This window comes from Pteropus medius, unplaced genomic scaffold, assembly GCF_902729225.1.
Source record: "Pteropus medius unplaced genomic scaffold, Ma_sr-lr_union100, whole genome shotgun sequence".
Taxonomy (NCBI): Eukaryota; Metazoa; Chordata; class Mammalia; order Chiroptera; family Pteropodidae; genus Pteropus; species Pteropus medius.
In genome coordinates, this window is record NW_024349802.1 from 10,414,990 (window position 1) to 10,442,007 (window position 27,018).

General features: G+C 48.8%; 1 protein-coding gene across 1 annotated transcript in view; it reads left to right on the plus strand.

Annotated features, from left to right (window-relative positions):
- Window positions 1–26,405, plus strand: part of PSD2 (pleckstrin and Sec7 domain containing 2) — a 114,629-nt gene extending 88,224 nt beyond the window's left edge. Inside the window, exons 7-19 of the mRNA XM_039836273.1 lie at window positions 1,793–2,248; window positions 2,648–2,842; window positions 5,655–5,735; window positions 9,128–9,240; window positions 9,933–9,991; window positions 16,288–16,377; window positions 17,499–17,542; window positions 18,612–18,802; window positions 18,959–19,029; window positions 19,477–19,634; window positions 20,521–20,665; window positions 21,897–22,040; window positions 24,696–26,405. Coding sequence (XP_039692207.1) covers window positions 1,793–2,248; window positions 2,648–2,842; window positions 5,655–5,735; window positions 9,128–9,240; window positions 9,933–9,991; window positions 16,288–16,377; window positions 17,499–17,542; window positions 18,612–18,802; window positions 18,959–19,029; window positions 19,477–19,634; window positions 20,521–20,665; window positions 21,897–22,040; window positions 24,696–24,905 — 1,957 coding nt within the window. The 3' untranslated portion in view covers window positions 24,906–26,405. The remainder of the gene's footprint in view (window positions 1–1,792; window positions 2,249–2,647; window positions 2,843–5,654; window positions 5,736–9,127; window positions 9,241–9,932; window positions 9,992–16,287; window positions 16,378–17,498; window positions 17,543–18,611; window positions 18,803–18,958; window positions 19,030–19,476; window positions 19,635–20,520; window positions 20,666–21,896; window positions 22,041–24,695) is intronic.
- Window positions 26,406–27,018: the final 613 nt, after the last annotated feature.

Genomic DNA, 27,018 nt, shown 5'->3' on the forward strand with positions numbered 1-27,018 from the left:
CCGCAGAGGCAACCCCGCCCCAGCCTCCGGCCAGGCATCCTCTCTCTTTTAGGTTTCTGCCCACCTCCCCACTTCTTCTGGCAGGAGGAGGTCTAATGAGGCTGCAGTCCCAGCTGCTGGGACTGGGGCAAAAGATGGTTTTTCTCACTCAGGTCAATACATTTCTCCAGGAAACACACTGGGACCAAATCTTAGACGCTGGGGAGATCCGAGGTGGTATTTGAGGGGAAGGGGAACTTCCCAGTCCTTCAGATACAGCTCGGTCTCTACTAAGCACTAGGAGCAGGGGCAGGAGCTTCGCATAGCCAGATCCTCAGGGGAAGAGAAGGGTGTGCTTCTTTGCAAATGATGAGCCTTGATTTATCTGAAATGGGTCAGGCTCAGCCTGCTTCTTTCTTTGCCTGTGTCTCTTCCTCTTATTGTCTCTATGTTTCTCACTCTCTCTATCTTCGTTTCTCTTCAGCTCTATTACTCTCAGTCTCTCCTATTCTGTCTCCCTGCTTCTGTTTCTTATGTTCTCTGTATCTTTTTCTTTTTTTTGTTTCTGTCTCTTTTTGTCTCTATCTCTTATTTTCTCTCTCTCTCTCTCTCTCTCTCTCTCCTTTCCTCCCTCTCTCTCCCTCCTTGTCTCTTTCTTGTCTTTCTCTCTTGGCCTCGCTCTCCTTCAGTCTTTCTCTCCTCTTCCCTCCCTGGCCTCCTTGCACACCTGTGCCTCTCCGTGGTTATGAGTCCTCCAGGATACCTCGGTTCATTTTTATGTGATGCTCTGTTTTAGGCATTGGGGATACATCAGTGAGCAGAACATACCAAATTCCTACTCTCATGGAGCATATGGTCTAGTGGGGAGCTACATAATAAATCATGAAATGAAATAAACTATAATACAGTATGTTAGAAGGGGATAAGCACTTTAAAAAAATATGGTAGGAAAAGGGGGCTGGGGTGTTAGGGCAGGTCCTAGTTATAAATAGGGCAGCCAGGGCAGACCTCATCAAGAAAGGCACAAGGAAGGAAGCTTCAGTCTGAGGGATGAGCACTCTGGGCAGAAGGACCAGCCGGCGTAAAGGCCTCTTCTGGGGGCAGCACAGGGCCCTGCAAGGGTTCAGGCTGTGTGGTGTGCCATGGGGCTACAACCATCTGTTCATTCACCCAGTACGCCCTGCAGCAAGGTTTACTGAACACCTGCTGTGTGCTGGGTGCTTCTGGCCTTGTGTGGGGGGAGTTGGGTGGCTCTGGGGCACTGATGAAAACAAAGGAACAACCATAATACACATCCTGATAGGGGCGGGAGGCCACGAAGAGCTACCCTGAGGATGGAGAATAATGAGAGGGGGCCAGTGTGGTGGGCGGTGTTGACCTGCCTATGTCAGTCTCTCTGAGAAGGTGACATTAAGGCAAAGCCCGAGAGCTGGAATGTGGTCATCTAAGCTAAGACCCTCCGAGGCTGTGGGGACAACAAAATTTGACTCAGTGTGACACTAGTTGTGATAGGGGGAGCAGCCCCCTGGGCCAGGCTGGAGGGAGAGGCTTCACATCCATTCACTGACACCTACTGTGGGCCAGGCACAAGTTGGGCACTGGGGGATGGGCCATGCCTGTCCTTTTCCCTGCTGTACCCCAGTACCCCGGCCACCATCTGGCACCTAGTGCTCAGCAAGTATTGGCTGAAAGAACAAACAGGACACAATTCGTTTCTACTTTCTGGGGGCTCCCAGGCACAGATCAGCATAGCCCCAGCTCCTGTGACGGGGTGCACCCTGGCAGGATGTTGACTGGCCTTTGCATCCTGCAGGCTGGGTGGCCCAGGAGAGCCAGATGTGCGGGACGGCTTCAGCGCCACGTTTGAGAAGATTGTGGAGTCAGAGCTGCTGCGGGGCACCCAGTATAGCAGCCTCGACTCCCTAGACGTGCTGAGCCTCACGGACGAGAGCGACAGCTGTGTCAGCTTTGAGGCCCCCCTCACACCCCTCATCCAGCAGCGGGTCCGTGACAGCCCTGAGCCAGAGGCTGGCTTGGGCATTGGGGACACAGGACCCGAGGGGGACACGGGAGCAGCTGGCGCTGATGGGAAGCTGCGCAGCCCCCTGCGGCGCTCCATCTCTAGCAGCCGCTCAGAGAACGTCTTGAGCCGCCTGTCTCTCACGGCCATGCCCAATGGCTTCCATGATGACGGACCCCGGAGCCCAGGTGGGGACGAGGAGGAGGAGGAGGAGGAGGAGGACACGGACAAGTTGCTGAACTTGGCCAGGTGAGGCAGGGCCCAGGCTGGGGGCTGGGAGAACCATTGAACAGATGGGGAAACAGACCCAGAGGCGGCAAAGCAAGTTAGGGTGACCTGGTGCCCAGAGCGAATAGCCCTCTCCAAGGTCATCGTGACCTTCCTCTGCACCCAGACTTCCTCCTGAGGGTCCATTCTGCCCTTCCAGGTCTTTCCAGCTTGGTGGGGCCAAAGAGCTGTGTGTGGGTTTATGGAGCATCTGGTGATATTACTTGAGGGGCTGTTGTGAAAATCTGACTTGATCCCCTCCTGGTTCAGTGGAGCTTCTTTCCTTGCTCAGAGACCTGGGGAGACCTTCCTGCTCCTCCTCAGGGCCTCTGACCCAGGGCCTCTGAGCCCCTCCTCTCCACCCCGACCTTCCCTCCGCAGCGACCCCAGCGTAAAGGATGTCTTGTCTGATTCGGACTCAGAGCTGAGCAGCTCGGAGGGGCTGGAGCCTGGCAGCGCAGACACGCTGGCCAATGGCTGCCAGGGGGTTAGTGAAGCTGCTCGCCGCCTGGCTCGCCGCCTCTACCATCTCGAGGGCTTCCAGCGCTGTGATGTCGCCCGGCAGCTGGGCAAAAAGTGAGTCCGTCTGCTGCACCCCCCACCCCAGCCAAACCTGATGTCTTCCTCAGCCTGAGGGGGGTGTGGGTGACTTCTATCAGGGATGCCTGGTGCTCAGGGGGCTCCCAACAGTCCCCAAGAACTCCTCCTCCTGCCACTGTCCTCATTCCTGGCCTTGCCCTAAATCTGTTTCCTTTCTGGGCTGCCTGGGTGAGGGCCCACACTGTCAGGGAGAGGAAGTGGTGGCACAGCGGCCCCTAGGGGTTGGGGGAGTGGGATGTGGCATGCGGTTATGGGGCCACGATGGATGGTAGTGAAGACACAGCAGCTGGGTGGGGAATAGCCTAATGGGGTCAGGGAGAGGAGCACCTGGGCCTGGGCTGGGAATACCTAGGACTCAGGAGCTGGGGAAGGGGTCCCTGGTTCTCATTAAGCCCCATTCACTGTCTATCGGGGACTGGCTAAAGGGGACAAAGCCGCCAAAGCACAGGCTTTTGGACAGGGGAGAGAGGGGAGAGAGGGTGGGAACTAGCCAGATGGGAGACAGGCAGGGACCGTGAGACAGAGGAAATCGGCTGGCACATCCTGAGCATGCCTGACCATCAGCACGCCCACCTGCCTTTATCCTCTCTGCCGAGTGCCTCCCAACACCCACATTAAGGCTCTGAGATGTGCAGAAGCAGGCCTAGCTCACAAGGCTAAAGGGGACAATTCAGACCTAGACCCCCAAGTGTGAGCTAACTAAAGGTTTAGGCCACCGGGAGGCACTAGGCTTGGCTCTGCTCCTGGATCCCCCTCTTCTCTCTCCTTCCTGCCTCCTCCACCCTGCATATCACTCCTGCCACTGTCCTCCCAGCCCCAGCGTGGAAATCACAACTGTAAGCCCCGTCTTCTTGCTGGGCTGTGAACCGCAACCTAGTGATACCTTTCAGAAGCCTTTGTTATGGTTGATGCCCATCATCCCTTGTCTTTTCAACCCCTCCCTCTATAAGAGTTTTCCCATAAGTATTTAATTGTGCCTAAGTCTTTCCCATCTGAAAACAAAAGTTCTTCCTCAACTGGTCTTCCTCCCCCAGCCTCCTCATAGCCAAAATCCTCAGATTTTCCACCTTGGGTGGCATCTGTCCCCTTACTTTCTCCACATTCAGCCCCTCCGGGCCGGCTACTTCCCCTCCCTCTCCCCTCAGAAGCCCCTCCTCCAGGTCCGTGGCAGCCTATGTCTTGAATCTGGGAGCCACTGCCAGACCTCACCTTCAGCAGTGTTGACATGCCAGCCATTCCTTTCCTTTTCTTTAATTAAGCTTTTTATTATGAAAATTTCAAACACACAGAAAAGGAGAGAAAATATATCAAACCTACATGTACCTATTACTCAGCTTCGAAGTTATTAATGTTTTTCTATTCTTTTTTCCCCTACTCCCCCCAGCCCCCCACCCCCATTTACTGGAGATCTTTTAAAGCAATTTGTGGGTACTGTATCATTTGATCCATAAATACTTTAGTATGTGTCTCTAACTGATAGGATTTTTTTTACATTATCATAATTCTGTTGCAATTTTTAAGAAAATTAACAAAAATTCCTTAATTATCTCTAACATTGTTAATGTTTTATTTTATCCGATTGTCTCAAAAATGGTTATTCAAGTCAGGATGCAAACAGGATCCACACATTACGTTTGGCCAGTATGTCTCATAAGTCTCTTTTAGTCAACAACATTAGAATAGTTCCTCTCCTTTTTCGAATGCCACGTATTTGTTGAAGAAGTAGAGCTGTTTGTCCAGAAGAATTTTCCCCGTTTTGTTTTTGGTATCGTCTGGTGCTATTTCACATGTTCCTCTATTTCCCAGGTAAATGGAAGGGAGAGCATAGGTTTGATTAGGTTCAGATGGAAATTTGTTCTCTCTTTCGGCGAGAATTCATCACGCCAGTCTTCCTGAAGCACTGTCTTCCTCGGCCTCCGGGACTCCACACCCCTGCCTCTTTGGCTGCTCTTGCTCACGCTTCTTCACCAACTCTGTCCTCAGTTCACCCTTAAGAGGGGCTTCCTCAGATCCGTGCTGGGCGTGCTGGCCTGTCTGTGCACCCTCCTCTCGCATGGGCCCATCTCCACCTACCACCGTGTTGTTGTTTACCAACTCTGCACCGATGACTCTAATGTGGGGGCATCCAGTCCTGCCTGTTGTCCTGAGCTCTGGACATCTCCCCCGGGGCCACCTACTCTGTCATGTGCCACACTCGTTCCATCCCCATATCTGGTGGATTCTGCCTCTGAAATCTCTCTCCTCCCCACCCCTCCTATGTTTGTCCTGGGCAGCTACTGTAGCCCTCAGTGAGTGGGTCTCCACTCAGCAGGTAGGGTGTTGCAAATACAGACCTGACCATCTTACTCATCCCCCTTTCTACATCAATCCCTCAGAATCATGTCTGGATCCTTTCCTTGGCCCTTGGACCCTGTTCTCTGCCCCATCTCTTCCTGCCCCTGTTCCTGTTCTCTGGCTCTGGCCACATGGCCCTGCTGGTAGCTTCTTGGATGTGTCGCACAGTTTCCTCTATTGGGGACACTCTGCCTCATCCCATGGCCTACTCCCTTCACCTGGCTGGCTGTTACTTCCTGTAGGTGTTGCCTGAGACATCACCAACTCTAGGAAGCCTCCTTGTACCCCACCCTTATAAGGTCAAACTGTCAGAACTTGACTGGCCAACAGGGGATGGCAGCCTAGGGGTGGGCAGGTTTGGTGGGAGGGTCGAGGTATCCTGGGCCACTGCCTACGTACCCCCAACTGTTCGTTGTGCCTTGCTTCTCATGGACACTCCGTGCTCTCCTGACAGCAATGAGTTCAGCAGGCTGGTGGCTGGAGAGTACCTCAGCTTCTTCGACTTCTCCGGCCTGACTCTGGACAGAGCGCTCAGGTCAGTGGGGCTGGGGCCCGGCACTTCCCACAGGTGGTCCAGGATGCACGTCTGGATTCTCATGTCAGCTCTATCACAAACCTGCTGTGAGACCTTGGGCCAATCTCTTGACCCCTCTGGGGAGGCTCTGGGGAGGGACCATCAGAACAGCAGCTATGGAGTGCCAGCTATGTGGTGGGCGCCGAGGATCTGCAGGCGGGAATGCATCATGACGCTTTAGGAGAGGAAAGGAGGTGACTCCCACCCCCGACTTCCCTGCAGTCATTGAGAGAGAAGATTTGATCTGAAGTCCCGTTGGTGCTTGGATCCAAAGATTAGCCCTCAGGAAGGCCTGCAAGCCCCAGGGAGCAGAGAACATGGAGTGGGAAGATGCAGCCCAGTGTCTAGCAGGCCTGGTGGCCAGACCGGCAGAGAGATACCAGGCCAGAGACCTCCGGAGAGGAATAGCGGTCTCTGAGCTAAGAGCTGGGTGGTCCATGCATATTAGACCTTCTTGCCATGTCCCACTTGTCTCTTACACTTTTCAAAAAAATATATTTTCCATTCCTTTTTCCCTGCTTAGTTGGGATATTTTCTATTGATCTGCTTCCCGTTCACTTACCCTTTTTCTGTGTCTAATATGGCATTAAACCCATTTTTTTGAGTTTTTACTTTCTATTATATTTTTCAGTTCTAGAATTTTCATTTTATTAACAAAATTTTTAATAGATTTAATTCTCTGGGGGCATTCTCCATATTCCACTTGTTTTCTCCCTTTTTCCTTGTCTTTCTTGACATTTTAGTCACGGTTATTTCTAAGTGCTTGTTTGCTTGCCCCAATATTTGCATTATCTATTTCTGTTTCTGTTGTCTCTTTTTCCCTCTTGGTTTTCCATCATGTGTCCTGTCTCTCTGTATGCTTAGTAACTTTTCAGTTAGATGCTGTGCATTTTGTATAGATTCATAGCGGCTCTGGATCATTATATGTGCCTCTAGAGAGGGCCTGCCCTGTCTTTGCTAGGCAGTTAGAGGGAGGCAGGGGGCGTGGTCCTAATCCACTCAGGGCTGAACTGAGAAGAGGTTCAAGGTTCACTCGATTCCAGAGAGAAGGCCCACCAACCTTTCCATGGGGAGCTTAGTGTGTTCATGGAGACCTCTCCCTTTGGCAGGTCTTGAATCCTAATTTTGTCTCTTTAGTGAGGCGAGACTCAAAAACCAAATTCCTCTGCTTCTCAGAGGCTTTCTGCTGAGCTTTGTACATCCTGCCCCGCACATCTTCAGAATGTGGCAAATCTCTCAAACGAAAACTGGCCGTCTGTTTACAGCTCCTCAAGTCTCTGGGTTTGTCCTTTCAGCTCTGTGAAGCCACCAAATGTTCTCCCTCCTGCCTGTGCGCATAATCGTCAGTGCCCCAGGGAACAAGCAGCTGCGGACAAGTTCAGCTCTCCTCTCTAGACTCGGGGCCCTTTTAGTTTTTGTTCTGTCAGTAGTTTCCTGATGGCTTAAGAGTGATGTATTCTGTCTGGCTTTTCTCATCATTCTCAGTAGATGTGTTGGTCCGCAGCAGGCTGCTCTAGCCTGAGCCAAGGCTGAAGTTTGTGTTGGAATGAGGAGGATAAGTGGGGAAGGCGTTCGGTGGGTCAGCTCCTCATCAGAGGCGTGGGTGCTGGGCCGGAGGATCTTGTATGTCAGCCCGGTAGATTAAGGCTCTACCGGGCTGCACAGGCGCTGGGGAGCTACAGCTGGTGCCGGGTGTAAAGCAGATCTGGAAGGCAGTGCTGACAGCAGCATGTTGGTGGCCTTTAATCCAGACGTGTGCAGGCTTCTGAAGAGGGCCAGTCTACAGCCATACCACCCTGAACACACCTGATCTGGTCTGAAGAGGGCCAGGTGAGAGAGGACAAGGCCTGAGTTTGGGAGTGGCTGTGCTGGGTTGAGGCTTGGCAAAGATCCCAGGGAAGGGGTGTTTGGGCTGGGGAGTAGGAGCTGGGATGGATGGCTTATCAGTAGGAGAGGCTAAAGCTGGGGTGGGGAATGGGGTTTAGAAAGTCCTGGTGGAGTGTGAGGAGAAGAAGGAGGGGCCTGAGTAGGGGACCAGCAGGGAGGAAGAGAATAGGGAGCAGGAGACACAAGGAGAGGAGGAAAACTAGATGACAGATAGAGTGTTTTTGTGCAACAGTTGATTGAGATTGAACTAGAGAGTGGTCAGTGGTTCTGGATGCCTTGGGAAGCCTCAGAGGGTAGGGGCCAGCCAGGATGGGGCTCACAGGTCCCAGGGTGCTTTAGGGGCACCATGAGAGAGGATAAAGCAAAGTGGGCACTACAGAAACCAAATGAACCACTGCAAAATTAAGAACAAACTAGTGTCACGAACCCAGGACAGATAGAAGCCCAAATTGTCTCAACTTGCAATTTCCCCCAGGTGAAGGACCCAGCCCCATCTTCTAAACCCCTCTGGTATAGCTGTCAGGGCTCCTGAGAGCCGGTGATCTTTGAATTGGGCCTTGAGAGGGATTCAGAGCTGCCCAGCAGAGGAGGGAAGGGCCTTCCAGGAGGGGCCCTGTCTGCTCAGAGGCAATGCCTGTCCTGTCCAGACTGTGAAGATGGTTGGGCAGGTAGCAGGTGAGCGTGAGGTTGGACGGACAGGAGCAAGGTGGGGTAGTCAGGAAGGCCAGGCAGGATGTGAGGAGCTTGGTTGTTATTCTGAGGGATATGGGAAGCCAGTGATGGGTTTTAAGCAGGGGTGAGTCTTGACTGCATGTGAGTTTAGAAAACCATCCAGTGTCTGCAGGGAGATGTGTTGGGGTGGTGCAGGGGGTGCACCTGTCTGGAGGCTGTTGCAGGTGTCCTGGGTGCATGATGAAGGTAGGGGAGGAGGAGGAGGGATTGAGATTGGGGGAGAAGAACAACTTGGTGACAGCTCAGACTTGGGGTGGGGGAAGAGTAAGAGAGGCCAGGGTTGGGCCTGGGGCTCAGCTGGTGGTGCATAGAGTGGGGGAGGGAATGATGAGGCAGAGCAGTCTGAGGGGGCAGCTATGGGCGGTCTAGGCCCAGGCATAGAGGAGGGAGATATGAATGTGCATTTACCCTGAAAAGGGGCTGATGCGGTCACTGAGGTGTTTCTCTGTCTTTGTCCTTCAAAATCTGTCCCCTGCCTACTTTCAAAAGGGCCTTGGATGGTGATATGGGCTGAAACTCTAAAGCCTGCTAGGCCCCATGGCCTCCATGCTCCAGAAGCCACCCTGGGGGCCAGGGTGCCTCCCTGGATTTAGATGCTGGGCATCAGAGGGTTGGCTCCCTTGGGCGTGTGTGTGTGTGTGTGTGTGTGTGTGTCAGGGGTTCCTACACTAAGTGAGTACCCAGACGGATCAGAGGCTCTGGGAGGTCCTCAGCATCCTTGAATTGCCCTTCAGAACCTTCCTGAAGGCCTTCCCGCTGATGGGGGAGACACAGGAACGCGAGCGAGTTCTTACACACTTCTCCCACCGGTATTGCCAGTGCAACCCTGCTGACAGCACCTCAGAAGGTATGGTCACCTTCCCCACTCCTCCTGACTCACCTAACCCCTCCCAGACAGACTCCAGCTTCCTCCTGCCCCTGGGCCACCTGCTACTTCTGTCCTGCTCAATAAACATTGAGTGAATAAAGTCTGGCACAAGGAATGGATCTGTCTGCTGGGCAAGCAACCTCCCAAATGGCTTGCCCACTGTCGTTCCCCATGCCTGAAAGTCCTCCATCCTATACTCAATCCTTTGAGTCTTCATTCTCCCAGGTCCCCTGTCACAATGCCAGTTCTCAGTGTGGTGGGAGTCCTGGTGTGGGGGTCTGGGCTGGGGTCCTCTTAGGGGCAGGACTTGCCCTATGGGTAGACCTGGGTCCCAGGGACAGGGGACTAGGAGGTTTTTAGAGGAGATGCAGGCCATGGCCTGGGACCTAGAGCCGTTTCTGGGTCTGAAGTTCAATGTAAGCTTGGCCACAGGAGGCAGGAGTCTGGGCTAGAGCAGGCCCAGGGTGGCCAGGTGTTCTCTGAGGGCAGGCAAGTGACTCCAGTGCCGCAGTGGGGGTGGGGCAGGCAACATTGCTCAGACCCCGGGCCCTGAGGTGTGTTTGGCAGGCGATTGGCCTCTTCCTGTTTCCAAGGCTTCTAGGCTGGCTGTGTATGGCTGGGGTGGGAATGAGTGGGTCCTCACACTGAGGGTGCCATCATCTCTGATTTAGATGGGATTCACACGCTCACCTGTGCCCTGATGCTTCTCAACACGGACCTGCACGGACATGTGAGTTGGGGAGGTAGGGAGGGGGCGTGTCCTTTCACTGACCCACCCAGGTCGTCCAGAGACCAGCCCTTTCTCCAGCCCCCTTCCTGAGACCCCCTGCTCAGTGGCCATGCTTCTTTTAGCAGACCTGGGAGCCGAGCAGCTTGGCATCTAGACTTGGTCCTGCCCTCGTTTATCCACCTGAGGTCTGCCTGGATCCCCATCCCAGCAGGGCAGTGAGGACAGCTTAGGCACACGGGAATTTGGAATGTGCAAAGTAAAATGCACGCTCCTAGTCGTGTCCAGGCCAGATGTTGCTAAAAGATCATGTGCTCTTCCACCCCTCTTCCTATGAGCTTGAATGTGGCCTGTTGAAGTGCCACGCCCTAGGCAGACAGTGAAGTGACATATGGGTGCCTGAGTGGGCCATGAGGCTGTGTCTGGTCCGGGCCCTGGGCTGTGTCAATGCTGCTGTAACTCAATAACTCCTTCTTTTCCCTCCATCTGCTCCGGGGACCCCCTCTTTGGGCTCCTTGCCCTCCCTCAGGTGGTAAGTGTAGTCACTGGTGTGCATGCCCTGTGAGCCTAGACCCCATCTCTATGTTCCCCTTCCATGTCCCCCATCACTGTGTCTGGTCCCATCAATCACTGCCCTATCATTGTTCACCCAGAGGTCATCAGAGCCCCCTGCTGGGTTGGGGATATTTCAGTGACTCATTGGGACAACGGGCCAGCGTGTCTGGTTCCAGAGTTACCCAGGGCATGTAGGGTGGAAGAAAGAACTGGAATAGATCTGACTTCAGATCCTATTCTCAGCTCCATGTTTTAGCCATGTGACCCTGGGCAGGAGACAGGTCCTCTCTGGGTCTCAGGTTCTGCATTTGTGAGGTGGGTGTAGTGATTCCACACAGGGTCCTGGGGAGGACCGAGAGGTAATACACGTAGCACCAAGTGTAGGGCCTGGCTTGAAGGAAGGATTTTATTTAAAATGTAAATAAGGGAGAGCCTGAAGGCTCAGTCCACAGATCCCTGCAAGGTCAAGAATGCGAAGGCCACGGGCTGATAGCAGCATGAGTTGGCATGGGCACACTGGGGCACCTGGCCTGGGTAGGGTGAGAGCCTCAGTGACCTTGGCAGGAAGAGTAGTCATGTGATAACTTTGGTTATATCCACCTGGGCTCATGGCCTGAGTGTGGATGGTTGGGAAGATGTATGTATGCCATGGGAATGCCACCGGAGCTAACACCCATTAGAAGCTCATGTTCCCCCAAGACTGACTCACTTTGTTTATGGAGAGCGGGTGTTGCTAGTGCACCCTGAGAGAAGCGTTACCCCTCCATCTCCCCATCCCCACCCACCCTTGACCGGGCCTGAGGGCAATCTCAGGACCCAGGCACTCTTGTGCCAAGCCCTGGATGCCCCTCCCCATGGCTAAGAGCTGCTCAGCGGGCAACAGCCACTATTCAGCGAACCCCCAGGCAGAGAATACCCCAAGCTTGGCTGCTCTGGCCCCACATTAATGCCCCCCACTGAAGGGAAACATCAACACCTTCATGGTTCGGAAGTGGGTGGGGCAGGGTTGTCCACACTAGTGGCCAAGAGACACTGGGAATTCTGTCTTTCTCTCTGGAAGGCAGGCTTGCTTGACTATCAGGAGCGGGGGGTGCCAGTGGGAGAGCTCTGTGTTTCTCCACACTGATAGCTGTGTGGGCTGGGGCAAGTTACTCACCTCACTAAGCCTCAGTTTCCCTCATTGCACAGTCCCTGTGAGGCTTAAGGAGATAGCACTAGTAAAGCCCCTAGCCTGAGGTCTGGTTGTTGGAGTTAGAGCGAGTTCCCCAAAGGACCCTCGTGGAAGCAGCGTCCCCTGCTTTGTGCTTCTCTCTTCTCTTCCTCCCCTCACACTCTCTCCTCAGACATCCCAGGCCTGGGGATGGGTCTGTGGCTGGAATGGCCATAACTCTTTTTTGCTGGGAGACAGAGGCTGTGGGAATGGGTTCAAGGGTCAAGGGCAGGCTGGGAGGCCCCGTTGATCCAAATGGGGGTGGCAGGGGGAAAGAAGAGCTGGGAACGCAGAGGTCCCAACTTATCCACCTCCCTTGGGCTTTGGAATGATCCAGGTACTTGTCTTTTTTTTTTTCTTTCCTGGGCACATGCCTTTTTGCCTGGTCATTGTTATTAATATATTTTAAATCAGATAACTTATTTGGAATGATTTCATTTCTTTGCCATTTGTTGAGTCTTATGTTTCTGTCCAGAAAAAGATCAATTTTAGTAGATGTTTCATGTGGACTTGCAATAAAAGTGTATACTGCAGTTATTGCTTATAATATCCCATATATGTTTATAAGATCAAATCTCTGAATCGTACTGTAAAAATCCTGTATCTCCTTGGCAATTTTTTTTATTGTGGTAAAATACACATAACATAAAATTTACCATTTTAACCATTTTAAAGTATGCAATTCAGTGGTGTGCAACCATGACTAATCTCTAGTTCCAGAACCTTCTCATTATTCCAAAAGGGAACCCTGTACCTGTTAGCAGTCATTCATTCTTTCCTCCCTCGTGTCCCCGGCAACTACTAACCTGCTTTCTGTCTCTATGGTTTTGCCCGTTATGGATATTTCATGTAAATGGAATCATACAGTATGTAGTATTTTGTGTCTGGCTTCTTTCACTTAGCATAATGTTTTCAAGGTTCATCCATGTTATAGCACTTGTAAGAATTTCATTCCTTTTTATGGCAGAGCAATATTCCATTGCTCAGATATACTTTCCTTGCTTAGTCATTCATCTGTTGATGGCTTTTGGGTTGTTTCCACCTTTTGGCTACGGTGAATAATGTTACTGTGAACACTTGTGTACAAGTTTTGTTTGAATACCCATTTTCATTTCCTGGGAGTTGGATCATATGGTAATTTTATGTTTAACTCTTTGAGGAACTGTGAAACTGTTTTTTACAGTGGCCGAACCATTTTAAAGTTCCACCAGCAATGTATGAGTGTTCCAGTTTCTCCATATCCTTGCCAACACTTATTTTATTTCATTTTATTTTATTTTATTTGAAATTATAGCTATCCTAGTAGGTAGGTTTTGGTTTTGATTTGCATTTCTTTAGTGACTAATGATACTGAATATCTTTTCATGAGCTTTTTGGACATTTGTATATCTTCTTTGGAGAAATGTCTTTTCAAATCCTTTGCCTATTATTTTTAATTTTTAAAAATTTATTTAAAAAATGTGGTAAAATATGCATAACATAAAATTTACCATCTTAGCCATTTTTAAGTGTATATTTCAGTAGTGGAAAGGCTATTCACATGGTTGCGTAAACACTCTCCAGAATTTTTCTTTTCCCATACTGAAACTCTATACCTGTTAAACAATAACTCCCCATCTCCTTCCCCACAGCCTCTGGCAGCCACCATTTCATTTTCTGTCTTTGTGAAATTTGACTACTCTACATACTGCTTATAAGTTAAATTATATAGAATTTCTGTTTTTTCTGACTGGTTTATGTCACTTAGTATAATGTCCTCAAGGTTTATCCATGTCGTAGCATGTGTTAGAATTTCTTTCCTTTTTAAGGCTGAATAATATTCCATTATATACAAATACCATATTTTGTTTATATGTTCACCTGCTGATGGATATTTGGATGCTTCTACCTTTTGGCTACTGGGAACAGTGCTGCTGTGAACACTGATGTGCAAATATTTTATCAAGACTCTGCTTGCCTTCAAGTCTATTTTGTCAGATATTAGTGTGATTATACTGAAGCTCTTTTGTTAGTGTTATATATTTATATATAAATGTTATATGCATTTATATATTTTTCCATTCTTTTGCTTGCAAGATTTCTGTTCCCTTACATTTAAGATGTATCTTTTGTAGCATATACTTTAAAAAAAAATCAAGTCTGATAATCTTTGCCTTTTTATTTGACGATTTAATGAATTACTAATATATTTGAGTTTAAACATACCAGGTTACTATTTGTTTTTTCTTTGACATCTATTCTGTTTTTTCCCCCTTCTTTCTTACTTACTTTTGGATTATTTAAGTATTTTTTGGAATTCAGTTTGTTAGTTGTGCATTTTGTTTTTAGAATTCTCTTTGTGGTTTTCACTATGCATCTTTGACTTATTAAAGTACTTTTACTACTTCCTGAGCAATGAAATAAGCTTAAAACACTTAAACTCTATTTATTGCCCTCTCAATTTATTTTATTTTCTTTTTTTGTCCTCTCAATTTATATACTGCTGTTATCATGCTTTTGCCTATCATATCTCCCTCTATATTTTATTCCCCAGGAAACTTTATTATTATTGCTTTACACAATCAATATTCATTTAGATTTGGCCCCTTTTTCGTTGCTCTTCATTTCTTTCTGCTTCTCTATGCTTCCATCTGGGATAATTTTCCTTCTGTCTAAAGAACTCCCTTTAGTATTTCCTTTCTTAATTTCAGCTTTTTTGATGAAGTATGACTGGGCTGTTTCCCAGGGCCCCTTGTCCCTGGTGGGCCCTGAATTCTAATTTTTGTTCTCAGTCCTATAAGACCACTCAGTCGATCAGCCTTTTGGCCATTGCTTGTGAACTGGCAGATGCTTCAGGGAGAAAAACTGCTCCTTGTGGGGCTCACCTCTCCATAGTTCCCTTCTTAGCAAGGTCTTTACCTTTGAAGTCTTCACTGCTTTTATATTTCTCCAATGCCTTTACTCAGATGTTTTATTAATATTTTGACCAGCAAATTGCCTTGCTGGAAGGTTCATCTGTGATATAGTCTGTTGTTACTAGGATTAAAAAGCCTGCCTGGTTATTTTTTGATTTTGCACTCCTGACTGATGGCTGGGGGCCATTCAGTGTGTGTGGAACTCAGACAGTATTATCAATATTGCCCTCATAATCTTCTACTATGAATGCACATGTAAATGGCTATGTATGCATATACATACATGTGCATATAATTTATACACATAAACATACAAAACATACTATATCAAGGCACACATAGGATTTTTTTTCCTGAAGCCTTTGGAAAGATGTAGAAAATTCTTGCTTGTCAACTACTTTTAAAGCCTTATATTGTTTTCTGAGTTATTTTCTATGGTATGTGAGTGTCCTACATGATCAGAGATTCTCTTTGCTGAGAGGGTGCCAAGGTTAATAAATTTGGGAAATTGTGCGTGGGATCTTTGCCTTGGAGACACCCAACACACATAAGCATGTTAAAGACTCTGAAACATGTAAATAAACTTATTTGATTATGAAATCCTGTGTTGGGGAATACCTGTTTCTATCGGTAGGTAAATCTTGGGAAACACTGCCTTATAGCAAACCTAAATCCACAAAATCCTACACCAATAAGTATCTGATGTTCAAGGGTTTTTGTCTTTACAAAGATGGAGTGCCATCCAGTATTTCCTCAAATATGGATACTGCAAGGAGAGTCTGAAAGTATCAGGTGTTGGGTTCGGAGGGCTGGACTCCCTTTGCTCTTCAGTGGTTAAAAAAGAAGGCAGAACTTGGGGGTACATTCATTCCTAGCATTTCGTCTGTTTGTACCTCCTGAAGTAAAACCATCTGCTTGGGTTCCCTTGGTGCCAGCGCAGCTCAGCATGGGGTACCCATATGTGTTGGTGAAATTGATTTTTGATTTTCATAAGACCAAACTCTCTCTCACTTCATCTACCTCTTGGAGGTATTGCTGCCCCTCTGTACAGGTGAGAGGGTGAGACAGTTATGATGGAATACACAGAGCTTCTGCTCAGGAGCCAAGAGGCCTGGGTTCAAGTCCTGGTGCTGTGTGACCTTGGGAGAGTTAACCATGGAGTAGCGGGTGAGAGCATGGACTTTGGTGTCAGACACACTCAGCCTTTCTACTTCCTTGCTGTGTGATCATGGGCACATCACTTCACCTTCCTGCACCTGTTTCTTACCTGTCAGTTGGGATAATAACAACACCCATCTCACCTCCTTGTTGTGAGAAGGAAACGAAATAATGCATGTCAAGTTCAATACCAGGAACATATAGGCACTTGTCAAATGTCAACTATTATAATACTTCATCCAACCTGACTTCTTCATCTGGGTTTGAGGAGAACCCCAACCTCTCATGATGCTTGATGATCAAATAGAATCTTGAATGTAAAAAAGAATTTTGTAAACTCTTGGAGACAAAAGGAAAGACAGGCAGTGTTTTCCATTCCTGCCCATGATGCTGCCTCACCCCTTCTGGCTGGGCAGGGCAGGGTGTGGGAACCACACCAGCCTCCACCCCTACTCTCAGGCAAAACCATTTCTCCATTACAGAACATCGGCAAGAAGATGTCCTGCCAGCAGTTCATTGCCAATTTGGACCAGCTGAATGATGGCCAAGACTTTGCCAAAGACCTGCTGAAGGTACAACCTGCTAAGGTCTCCATGCCCCTAGCTATGGCAGGGGTGGGTAGAGTGGAGAGAGGTCTCAGCCACACTCAATCCTGATCTTCCAGATCCTTAATACTGAGATCAGGGCCACCATGACTTTGGGACAGAGTTAGAGACCATCCAGCTCCACATTTCACTGTTAAGTGTTCTGAGTTAGGCAGAGGGGTAGGCTTTGTGTGATTTTAGTGCTATATTGTCATTATTGCTGTCATGGTAATCAGCCAATTGTCACAGCTGCCAATTACCATCACTACCACCACCACCAATTTTACCACCACCACCACCACCAGCATACCTAGCCTACACCACCACAGAGAAAAGCCCACTCGTACATTCAACATCACCAGGAATTAAGGGAATCTAGTTTTCTTTTGAGGCTGAAGCACAGGGTAGAACTCTGGCCTTTCATGCCTGCTAAATTCTTGGCTTTGGAGAAGGAGGAGCAGGTTTTCGGGGGTAGATGATGAGGGTTCAAATTTAGATAGTGGGTTTGAAGGAGCTGGTGATACCAGATGGGCAGTTAGATAGTGAGTTTGTAGGTTAAAAAATTGTCTCCATCACTCTTTTTACTATAATTATCTTCATCATCAAGGAGCACTCATTAAAAATGTATCTGTAAGTGAGATAAAATAATCCCAGTCCCACCACCCACCTGCCCACTTCTCCGCATCTATTCATTCACCAACCTACCCAGCTTCCCATGCATCTATCCTTTCATCCACCCACTCACGAGCTCAATCATTTACCTGTTCATACACCTACCCATTCACCCATCACCTACACATACACTCCCTGCACCCCTAAACACTCCCCAACACACTCCACATCCATTCATATATCCACCCACCCATCCACCTTCCCACCAACCCATTTACTCACTTATATTCAAATCTATCCACCCAGTCATCTACTCAATCATCCACCATCCTATTTCCCACTAACTCATTCATGCAACAAACAAGTATGAATCAAAGACTCGCTTTGCCCCACTGGCTGAAAAGTACCTCCTTGCTACATCTACATTGCTAGAGGTAGATGGGGGTTTCTTTAGTTTCTTATCAGAACTCCTCTTTCTCTTTTTACCCCTCTTCCAGACCCTTTACAACTCCATCAAGAATGAAAAGCTAGAATGGGCCATGTGAGTAGTGCCCATGGGCACAGCTATGGGGAGACTGAATCACTGGGAATGGGAAGAGGAAGTGCCCGGGGATGCAGGGAAGTCATTCTGATACTCTCCATGGTGCTGATTTCTCCCAACCTAGGGCCCTCATGACCCCTGTCCAACTGGCCAGCACCTGGTGTTGAGTTCCACTTTGGGTTTGTTTTCTGTCCCGATAAAAAGTGTGCAATGTTTACACTGCTGTGGAATAGACTGAACTGTGACTTTAGTTCCATGATGTCCACATTGGTTTTCTGTACTGGGGATACGGCCACTATTCTCAAACGATGACAACTTTTTCCCCTTTGGGGGACAGGCAGGCGGGAGGCACTGGTTCCCCTATAACCTCAAGAATATGACCATGTTTAGGAGGCAACTGTTCTTGGTAGTGGTGGGTGGGGTGACTTCTTTTCCCGTGAACGCAGTGAGACCTGAAGGTGCCCAGCCATTTGGAAAGAGATGTGGTGACTTTGGCGACTGGGGAGCCTGAGAGACTCCAGGGGAAAGTAGCCACCCTTCCCTGCTGTGCGCCCCAGGACATCTGGGTCTTTGAGTCCATGTCGAGGTCCCAGGCAGGGATCGTTAGGAACGCCAGCCCCACAGGGAAGAGCTGACAATTTCCTTTCAGGGCTCCAGTGAGAGCCTATACTTTATGGGCCTCATCTGCTGGCTGCCTTCCCCCAGCATGTTCGTGGGCTTGGGCAGAAGCTTCAGTCTGGCCATGAGTTACTGCTCTCTGGGGCTGAGCTTTCAGGGTTGGCGAGAGGTGGAGGACAAGGAAGGAGGCCTGGAGAGAGTAAGGTCTCCAACTTGTGATCAAGGGTGAGGATTGGAGCTTGGAGACCAAAAATCAAAGACTGGAAGTCAGGGCCAGAATTGAAGACTGAGGGGTGGGGTCAGAGATATAGATCTGTGATCTGGAATTAGAACCTCCTCATCTTTGCTCTTCACCTTGACTGGCTCCCAGAGGGGTGGTAGGGGGAGAAGGCATGCTGATGTGGGGCTGAGGCCTCCCTGGAGGTGGTGTTAAGGCCTAGTACTTTCCTAGTGATGAGGACGAGCTGAGGAAATCACTGTCTGAGCTGGTGGATGACAAGTTTGGGACAGGCGCAAAGAAGATGACACGGATCCTGGATGGTGGCAACCCCTTCCTGGATGTCCCACAGGCTCTCAGCGCCACCACCTACAAGCATGGCGTGCTGACCCGGAAGACTCACGCCGACATGGATGGCAAGAGGAGTGGGTGTCATGCGGGAGAAGGGGCACAGGGAGGGATGCTAGTCCAGATGGGGTCCGCCCGCCTTGGCCACCCCTCAGGGGATGTACATGCAGATAGACAGGGGGAGATATTGGGATGAGTTGTTGCAGCCGCACTACCCATACTCCCCTCCCTAGCACCCCGTGGGAGGCGTGGCTGGAAGAAATTCTACGCAGTGCTCAAAGGGACCATCTTATACCTGCAGAAGGTAAGAGACTAACCCAATGTCCTTACTAGGGAAGGGCCAGCTCATTCCTCCTTCCAGCCCCTGCATCGTGGTGCCCAGAGGGTCCTGGGCAGGACCTGGGCTTAGGCAGATGCTGGTTCCTCCCCCATCAGGAGCCTGGCTTAGGCTTGTCCAGAGCTTTGGTGGCTTCAGCGGGAGTGTCTTTTAAATGTCCCGGGGCTTAGAGGATACCCAGGGTAAGGCCTGTTCAGGCCTCTGGGACAAAGTGGGATATGGGGAGGAGTACCTGGAGTGATTCTTTGGGGTGGGCATGGCATCACAATAGCAGGAGCTAAAAATGGAGGGAGATAGAGGGACAGAGGGAAGGGGAGTGAAAGGGAGGGCTGGTGTGGGCGGAGGAAGTGTGGGTCAGTAAGCTGGAGTCTGGCCATGACAGAGGCTGGCCTACCCCCCACCCCGCCTGTCCAGGACGAGTACAGGCCTGACAAAGCTCTGTCTGAGGGCGACTTGAAGAATGCCATTCGCGTGCACCATGCTCTGGCCACCAGGGCCTCCGACTACAGCAAGAAGTCCAACGTGCTCAAGCTGAAGACGGCCGACTGGAGAGTCTTCCTGTTCCAGGCGCCGTAAGTAGGAGTGGGAGCCCCCTCGCTCCCACCATGGGCTCAGGGCCCATGCAGTACAGCACGGAGCCTGTACTGCATCCCTCCCCTTCATCCTCAGGGAGGCATCCTCAGCTACCCTTGTGCGTGAGGGTACATAGGAGGCACAAACCAACAGCAGGAGTGCCCTGCAGCAGGAGTTCTCCGTGGGTGGTCTCACAGTTTCTCCTGGGAACTTGTTTGAAACGCAGTTTCTCTGGACCTACCTTAGACCTGCTTAATCAGAGCCTCTGGGGATGAGCTGGCAATTGGGTTTTAACAAGCCCACTAGGTGATTCGGATGTGCGCCTAACTCCCTCCACAGGGGGCAGATGGAGTCTTTGTGAACCATCCTTCACTTTAAGTCAGGGTGGAGCTAATGAGTGGGAAAGACTCACCCTGTAGTTTCCCTGTAAGTCCTTCTGTCCACTCCCCTGAACCCCATCCTTTAGTGACTTGAGATTGGGGTTTCATGTGGCAGATGAGGGAGGCTAGTAGATGAGCTCTCAGGATGGGTGCATATGGGCTGGGAAAGGTGGTGGGAACGGCCAGCTGACCGGCTGTCTCTAATGATCCCGGGCCTGCTGGCTCTAGAACCCATTAGTTCCAGGGCCTTTAGCTCTGGACCTGTAAGCTTTATTTTCATAGGTAAATCCAGGTCTTGCCTGGGAGCTGAGACAGAAGGGAGCTTCCTATACAGAGGTGACCAGGCCCATCCAGCCCCCAACCCACCCTCCTCCCTCCCTCCTCTGTCCATCTATTTGGAGATATTTGTGTCCTCTCTGTGCCAGGCTAGTGCAGGATGCTGGGTGAGGGAGCAGAATCCTATTGTGAGAAGCCAGCACCTTTTCCCCTCCATTCCTGTCCCCAGGAGCAAGGAAGAAATGCTGTCCTGGATCCTCAGGCTCAACCTGGTGGCCGCCATCTTCTCGGCCCCGGCCTTCCCAGCTGCTGTCAGCTCCATGAAGAAGTTCTGTCGGCCCCTGCTGCCCTCCTGCACCACTCGCCTCTGCCAGGTACAAGCTGCTGAAATCACAACACCGCCTCCCCAGGCTGCCGCCCCCGTGCTAAGCCCCCAACTCAACAGCCCCCACCTCAGCTCCTATGCAGTCCTGGTCTAGGGCTAAGAGACAAGGTGGAAGGGCAGATACCCTCCTCCATCCCCACCACACTCCAGCCCCATTTACAGATGGGAAGCCTGAGGCCACATACCACACAGAGGCCTGGCAGTGCTGTGGCGGGTGGCATGGGTGTGCTTCTCTGCCAAGGGCAGTGCGTCCTGTGGGTGTGATTGTGGGCCAGTGAGCATTGTGTGTGTCTGGGCACAAATGTGAGGGAATGTGTGTGTCATAGGGAGCTAGGCACAGGGAGACTTGGCTGACCCTTCATCCCGTCACCTACCCTTAAGTATTTTATTTGTAATCCCCCCCAAAATTCCAATTCATTCATATTCCAGTTTTTCAGATTTTTTTGTTTGTTTATTTATTTATTTATGGAGAAGAAAGGATAAATGGTGGGCTACTACTTGAGGGGCAGAGGGCCAGGGAAGCTTCTTACTTCCTGTCTTTGCTAGCTGCTGGTCCTTTTCGTACTGGGCCTTTGTCCTGGGTCTCTCCATTGAGCTCCTGAGGCTGCTGCTTAAGCCCACAGTCCCTGTGCACGCACACTCAGTGCACATGCCCACACCATACACGTGTCTACACATGCACGCACACATGCACACAGCCCACTGCCCATATAGAACAAAGCGATCTGGCTGTCCTGAGATGGGTGGCATATGTGTGCATGTTTGACTGTGAATGACAGTGTCTCTACTTGTCTTTGGTTATTATCCTGGGTCTGCAACTGTCGTATGTGTCTGAGTATGAATGTGAGAGGATGTGACTGTGCCACGACCAGATTGCCCCTCGGTCCAGTGTGCATGTGAGCCCATATGAGGGGTTGTGTCTGGGTGATTGTGTGTCTGTGTCAGGGAGTGTCTACATGCACCTACAAGCATGAGGAACTTAATCTTCCGAGCCTGCTGGAGAGTATCTAGGAGAGCTGATGTTGACAAGAGCATGATGGAAGGAAGAAGGTAGAGGAGTACTCCCGCAGGCCTGGAGCCTGACTCTGCCTCATGTATTTGATGACCCTGGCCAGGCCTCAGTTTCCCTTTAGTGAAGCAGATCCTTGCAGGGCAGGATTAGATGCACCCCTGTGATCTCCTGAGAGTGGGACCTCACAGTCCAGGACTTGTCTTTGCAGGAGGAGCAGCTGCGTTCTCATGAGAATAAGTTGAGGCAGGTGACTGCAGAGCTGGCTGAGCACAGGTGTCACCCAGTCGAGAGGGGCCACAAATCCAAGGAGGTGGAGGAGAACCGACTGAAGGAGCATTATCTCACGTTTGAGGTGGGCCTTCTGTGGGGGCAGATTGTGAAGGACAGGGAGGAGGAGGCCAGCTGCCATCTTCCACCTCCCATCCTCCAACATCACTTCATAGTCGGGAGCTCCTAGTTTGGGGGTTCCCACTTTGGGGGCTCCCCTGAGGCGATCATGAACCATGCATGGCCTCCTACGGGACGCTGCCAATTGTTAAGCAAACAGTTGTACCCTCACTTGGGTCTCTCCAAGAGCATTATCCAGGCTCCACTGGCAACCCCCACCACACATCTCATCCTTCTCCAAGCCGCTCCTCACCTCCACTTCCCCACAGGCTCAGCTTTCTCCAGAAGCTTTTCCAACCAAAACACAGAACTCCGAAACCCTATTATGTGACTCATTTTCCTCTTTCACATGTTTCTCAAGCAGAGCAACTTAGTATCTCCTAAGCTCTCCCTTCCTTCCACCTCATCTCTCTCTGCCCACTACCCTGATGCTGCCTCATAATGCTTTGCAAGTGTCGCTGACAGAGCACCACCTTTATTGGGTGAAGGATAGGAGGTTGGCTTGGTGAAGGAAGGCAGGAACCACTTGTCCATTTTGGACTTCCCTTTGGACTGCCCTGCACATGGAGGTCAGTCACAGAGGCTGAGATCGAGCTGGGAAGCCTCCAGAGCAGATGGGAAGGAAGTCACCAATCCAGTCTCTATATTTCCACACTGATTTCCTATTGAGCTGTGGGGTAGAGAAGAGAGTTCTCAAGATAGATTTTTAATTTGTTGAAAAATATAAAACTTTGTAGCTTTCTAAAGTCTTCTCAGATCTACTCTCTCAGTAATGTAAAATGGTGATGGCAAAAGCTACAGTGGACTGATCACACCAGAGAATTGGCAGGTATAATTCTCGTCACTTCCCTTGTATTGGCTGATTTAATCCTTATATCAAGTCTGTGAAATGAGTTCTGTTATTATCCCCATTTTATAGTCAGGAAATTCAAGGCTTAGGGAGATCAGATCACTTGTCTGAGGTGACACATTTAAGAAGTGCAGGAGCCAGGATCCTAACCCAGGCTCTAGTGCCCTGGTCTTTCTCACTCCCACCTGACTTAACTGGGGAGTGAGGTGGGTTTGAGGGAAGATGAAGCCCAGCAATGAAAGGTCTTTCTGCTCATGAGCTGGGTGAGAATAGAGTCTTCTGACCCTTAGTCTCTGCTTTTTCTAGGACCCCAGCTTCCCTTGACTGTGGTGAGGGCCTGAAGCTCAGAGTCAAGGCCCTCCTCAGACACTTGTCAAATCTCCCTCTTAAATGTTTACTAATTTACATTCCGTTTAATAGCTTGTGAATGTACCTTCCCTCCATGCCTTCACCAACACTGGACATTATTAAATGTTTTAATCTTCACCAATCTGATAGGTTTAACAAGTGGTGTCTCATTGCTATTTTAATTTGGATTAAAAAAAACCTTTATGGTTAAATATATAGCATACGATTTACCTCAACCATTTTTAAGTGTGGTTCAGTAGTGTTAAGTCTATTCACATTGTTGAACAACCAATCTCCAAAACGTTTCATTTTTCCAAACTGCAACTATTAAACAACTATAACTATTAAGCAACTCCTCAACCAGCCCCTGACAACCACAATTTTACTTTCTGTCTCTATGAATTTGACTACTCTAGGTAATTCATATAAGTGGAATCATACAGAACTTGTGTTTTTGCGACTGGCTTATGTCACTTAGCATAATGTCTTCAAGGTTTATTCATATCGTAGCATATGTGAGAATCTCCTTCTTTTTTAAAGATGAATGATATGTATGTGCCACATTGTGTTTATCCATTCACCTGCTGACGGACACTTGGTTTGCTTCCACCTCTGGCTATTGTGCATAATGCTGCTGTGGACATGGGTGTGCAAATATTTCTTTCAACTCTTTTTGGATATATATGTATGATAATGTTATTTTCCAATTTTTGAGGAATAGCTATCTTATTTTCCATAGTGGCTATACCATTTTACATTCCTATCAACAATACTCAGTGGTTCCAATTTCTCCATATTTTCACCAACACTTTTTTTTTTTAATAGTAGCCATCCCAATGGGTGTGAGGTATCTCATTGTGGTTTTGATCTGCATTCCCCTAATAATTAGTGATGTTGAGCATCTTTTCATGTGCTCATTGGCCCTTCGTTATCTTCTTTGGAGAAATGTCTCTTCAAGTCCCCTGCCCATTTTTTAAATTGGGTTCTTTGTGGTTTTGTTGTTGAGTTGTAGAAGTTTTTTTTCATACATTCTGAATGCTAGACCTTTAGTAGATATATGATTCACAGATATTTTCTCTCATTCTTTAGATTGCCTTTTCACTCTATATCATGTCCTTTGATACATAGAAGTTTTCATTTTGATGTAATCCCATTTGTCTATTTTTGCTTTTGTTGCCTGTGCTTTGGTGTCATATCCAAGAAGTCACTGCCAATTAGTTTTGATTTTTTAAAATTATGAGTGGAATTTCTGTGCATGTCACTTATTTTTTAATTGGATTATGTATCTTTTTTTTTATTGATTTGCGAGAGTTGCCTGAATGTTAAGGAAATTATTCTTTTGCCATCAAAGGTACAAATTTATTTTGCATTTTGTTGTTTGTCTTTTGACTTTGTTTTGGCCTTTATCTGTCCTTTCTCCAGAAAAGCCGTTATGAGACCTATATCCACCTCCTGGCTGTGAAAATCAAAGTGGGCTCAGATGACCTGGAGCGGATCGAGGCCAGGCTGGCCACCTTGGAAGGGGATGACCCTTCTCTCCGCAAGACACACTCGAGCCCTACCCTCAGCCAGGGCCATGGAACTGTGACTGGCAGCAAAGCCACGAAGGATACCACTGGGCCTGATACTTAGTTGCCATGGATGGGCAGGCCCCAGAGGCAGGCAAATGCCCCCAGAGGGGTCAGTGAGCACAATTCTGGCCACGGGCCACTTGGACCGGCTCCAGGCAGATGACGGGCAGCCAGAGGAGTGCAGAGAGCCCTGTAGGCTAAGGAGATGAAGATGCTATTCATGCGTTGATCTTCTTGCATCCTGGGGCTTCTCTGGGCCTCATACTTTCTCCCCAGCCCTCATATCCCTCTCTACTATGAGTCTCCTTTTCTAGGCCATTTGTGTGCATGCTCTAGATACCATCTTACTGAAGAAGTGGGAAGGGCGGTTGACTTCCCAGGCATTCGTCTTCTCACAAGTTCCTCTCTCATCTTCCTTGTTTTCAAGGGCAGGTCTTAACTCCAGATCTCAGCTTGGACCCCCACCTTTTCTCCTCCTCCTTCTTCTGAGTTGACCAGCAGCAGATTTACAGACCACCAGCACCATCCTCTCCTTCCTCCACCCAGCAGCCTCTGGAACCATGCCCCGTTCTCACTGCCTCACATCACCATAATCCAGGACCTGGGCCTGCTCCCTCCATGCCTAGCTGTTTCTGCTCACATGTGCATCCACCTCACCTTCCATTCATTGAGGCTACTACTGCTTTCTTTTATACGGACATAAATGTATATATATAAGAATTACATGTATATAAGGACTATATATATATATATACCCCTTTAAAGATGGTTTTAGAACTGATATCAGTTAGAGGATGAAATAAGATGAAGGAAAAGCCTACTTCAGAACTCTACCTGTTAAGCGAAGAGGGCTGCTATGTGGCCACTGGTGGCCCTGACACTTTGGGAGGGAAGGTGGAGATAGTGCTGACCTCTTCTCACCCCATTTTTTCCCTCTTCCGGCTGACCTGTGACTTACACTCCTCTTACAGTTGATGTTTTGGAATAAATAGACAGTGCGTGTGTGTGCCACCCCATCTGTCCCACAGGCATCTTGGTGTATGAATGAGATGGGACCATGGCTCTGTTTATGTTTTGGTCTTTATGTTGGTGCTGCCAGGTCTCTGAGCTCCAGAGGTGGCCTCTTGTACAGATCTACTGCTATAGGAATAAAAGACACTCTGCCTTGCAAATAGCTACTTGTCAACAAGCCCAAAGATGTCTGGTCGGGAAAGGTTATGGAAGCCATTAATCCTTGGTCTTGGGAAAAGGTGGAATGACAAGTCACTGATTGTTTTTAGGCTGATATTTCTTTCACTTTTCTAGTGACTCAGAAATGCTAGCTAAGGACATATTTGAGAAGAACAGAGAAATTTGCCACATGATGATCACAGACTAGCATCCTTTAAATCCTGTGTTCCTTAGACTGACAAGTGGTGGGGGTGATGGCACCCACAATGCAGCTATGATGAGTAAATCTTTTCTATTTTTTAAATTAATTAATCTAGTTCGGCCAACAGTTTGACCTCAGTGGTAACATATTTAGTTAAGTTGACCTTGCAACTATATACCCAACATTTATAAGCCCACTCACATTTGATGCAAGGGACATGTGAGTCCACAAAGAGATGTAGTGATTTAATCCAGATTATTTAATTTGGATTAGCTAAAGTGTATTTTATAACTAAACTGTCTGGCCCCTTCATTTTGCTCAGGGGAAGTAAATGTTCATTTAGTTGAAATTGCAAGAGCCATGTGTCAACATAAAAATCTCTCTGTACTTTCTCCATGCTGTCTCAAAGATCCTTTGATTTTTGAGGTCAGCTTCCCATCCTCTACCTCATGAGGGCGGGTAAATGAAAGCAGAGGACCAAGCTCTGTCTGTTGCAGACAGATGTGCTTCCCTGGGCAGTAGTTGTGCCTCCCATCAGTAAAAAAGAGTTTAGTTCACTTTCTTAATTGTATAATTATTTATTGTAAATTATATACATGTACTACTGTACTAAAATATTATGTACATTATAAAACATACACAAAAATAGAAATTTAAAAAAGATAAGATGGAAATAAATCTAAATCAAAGTTCTAATATTTTTTTCCTGCATTCTAATGGACCATCATGTTCGCCCACAACCTCTGCCCCTTAATAATGCCAGTTTTCCAGGACTGTCCAAATCCAGGGGCTGGAGGACCGC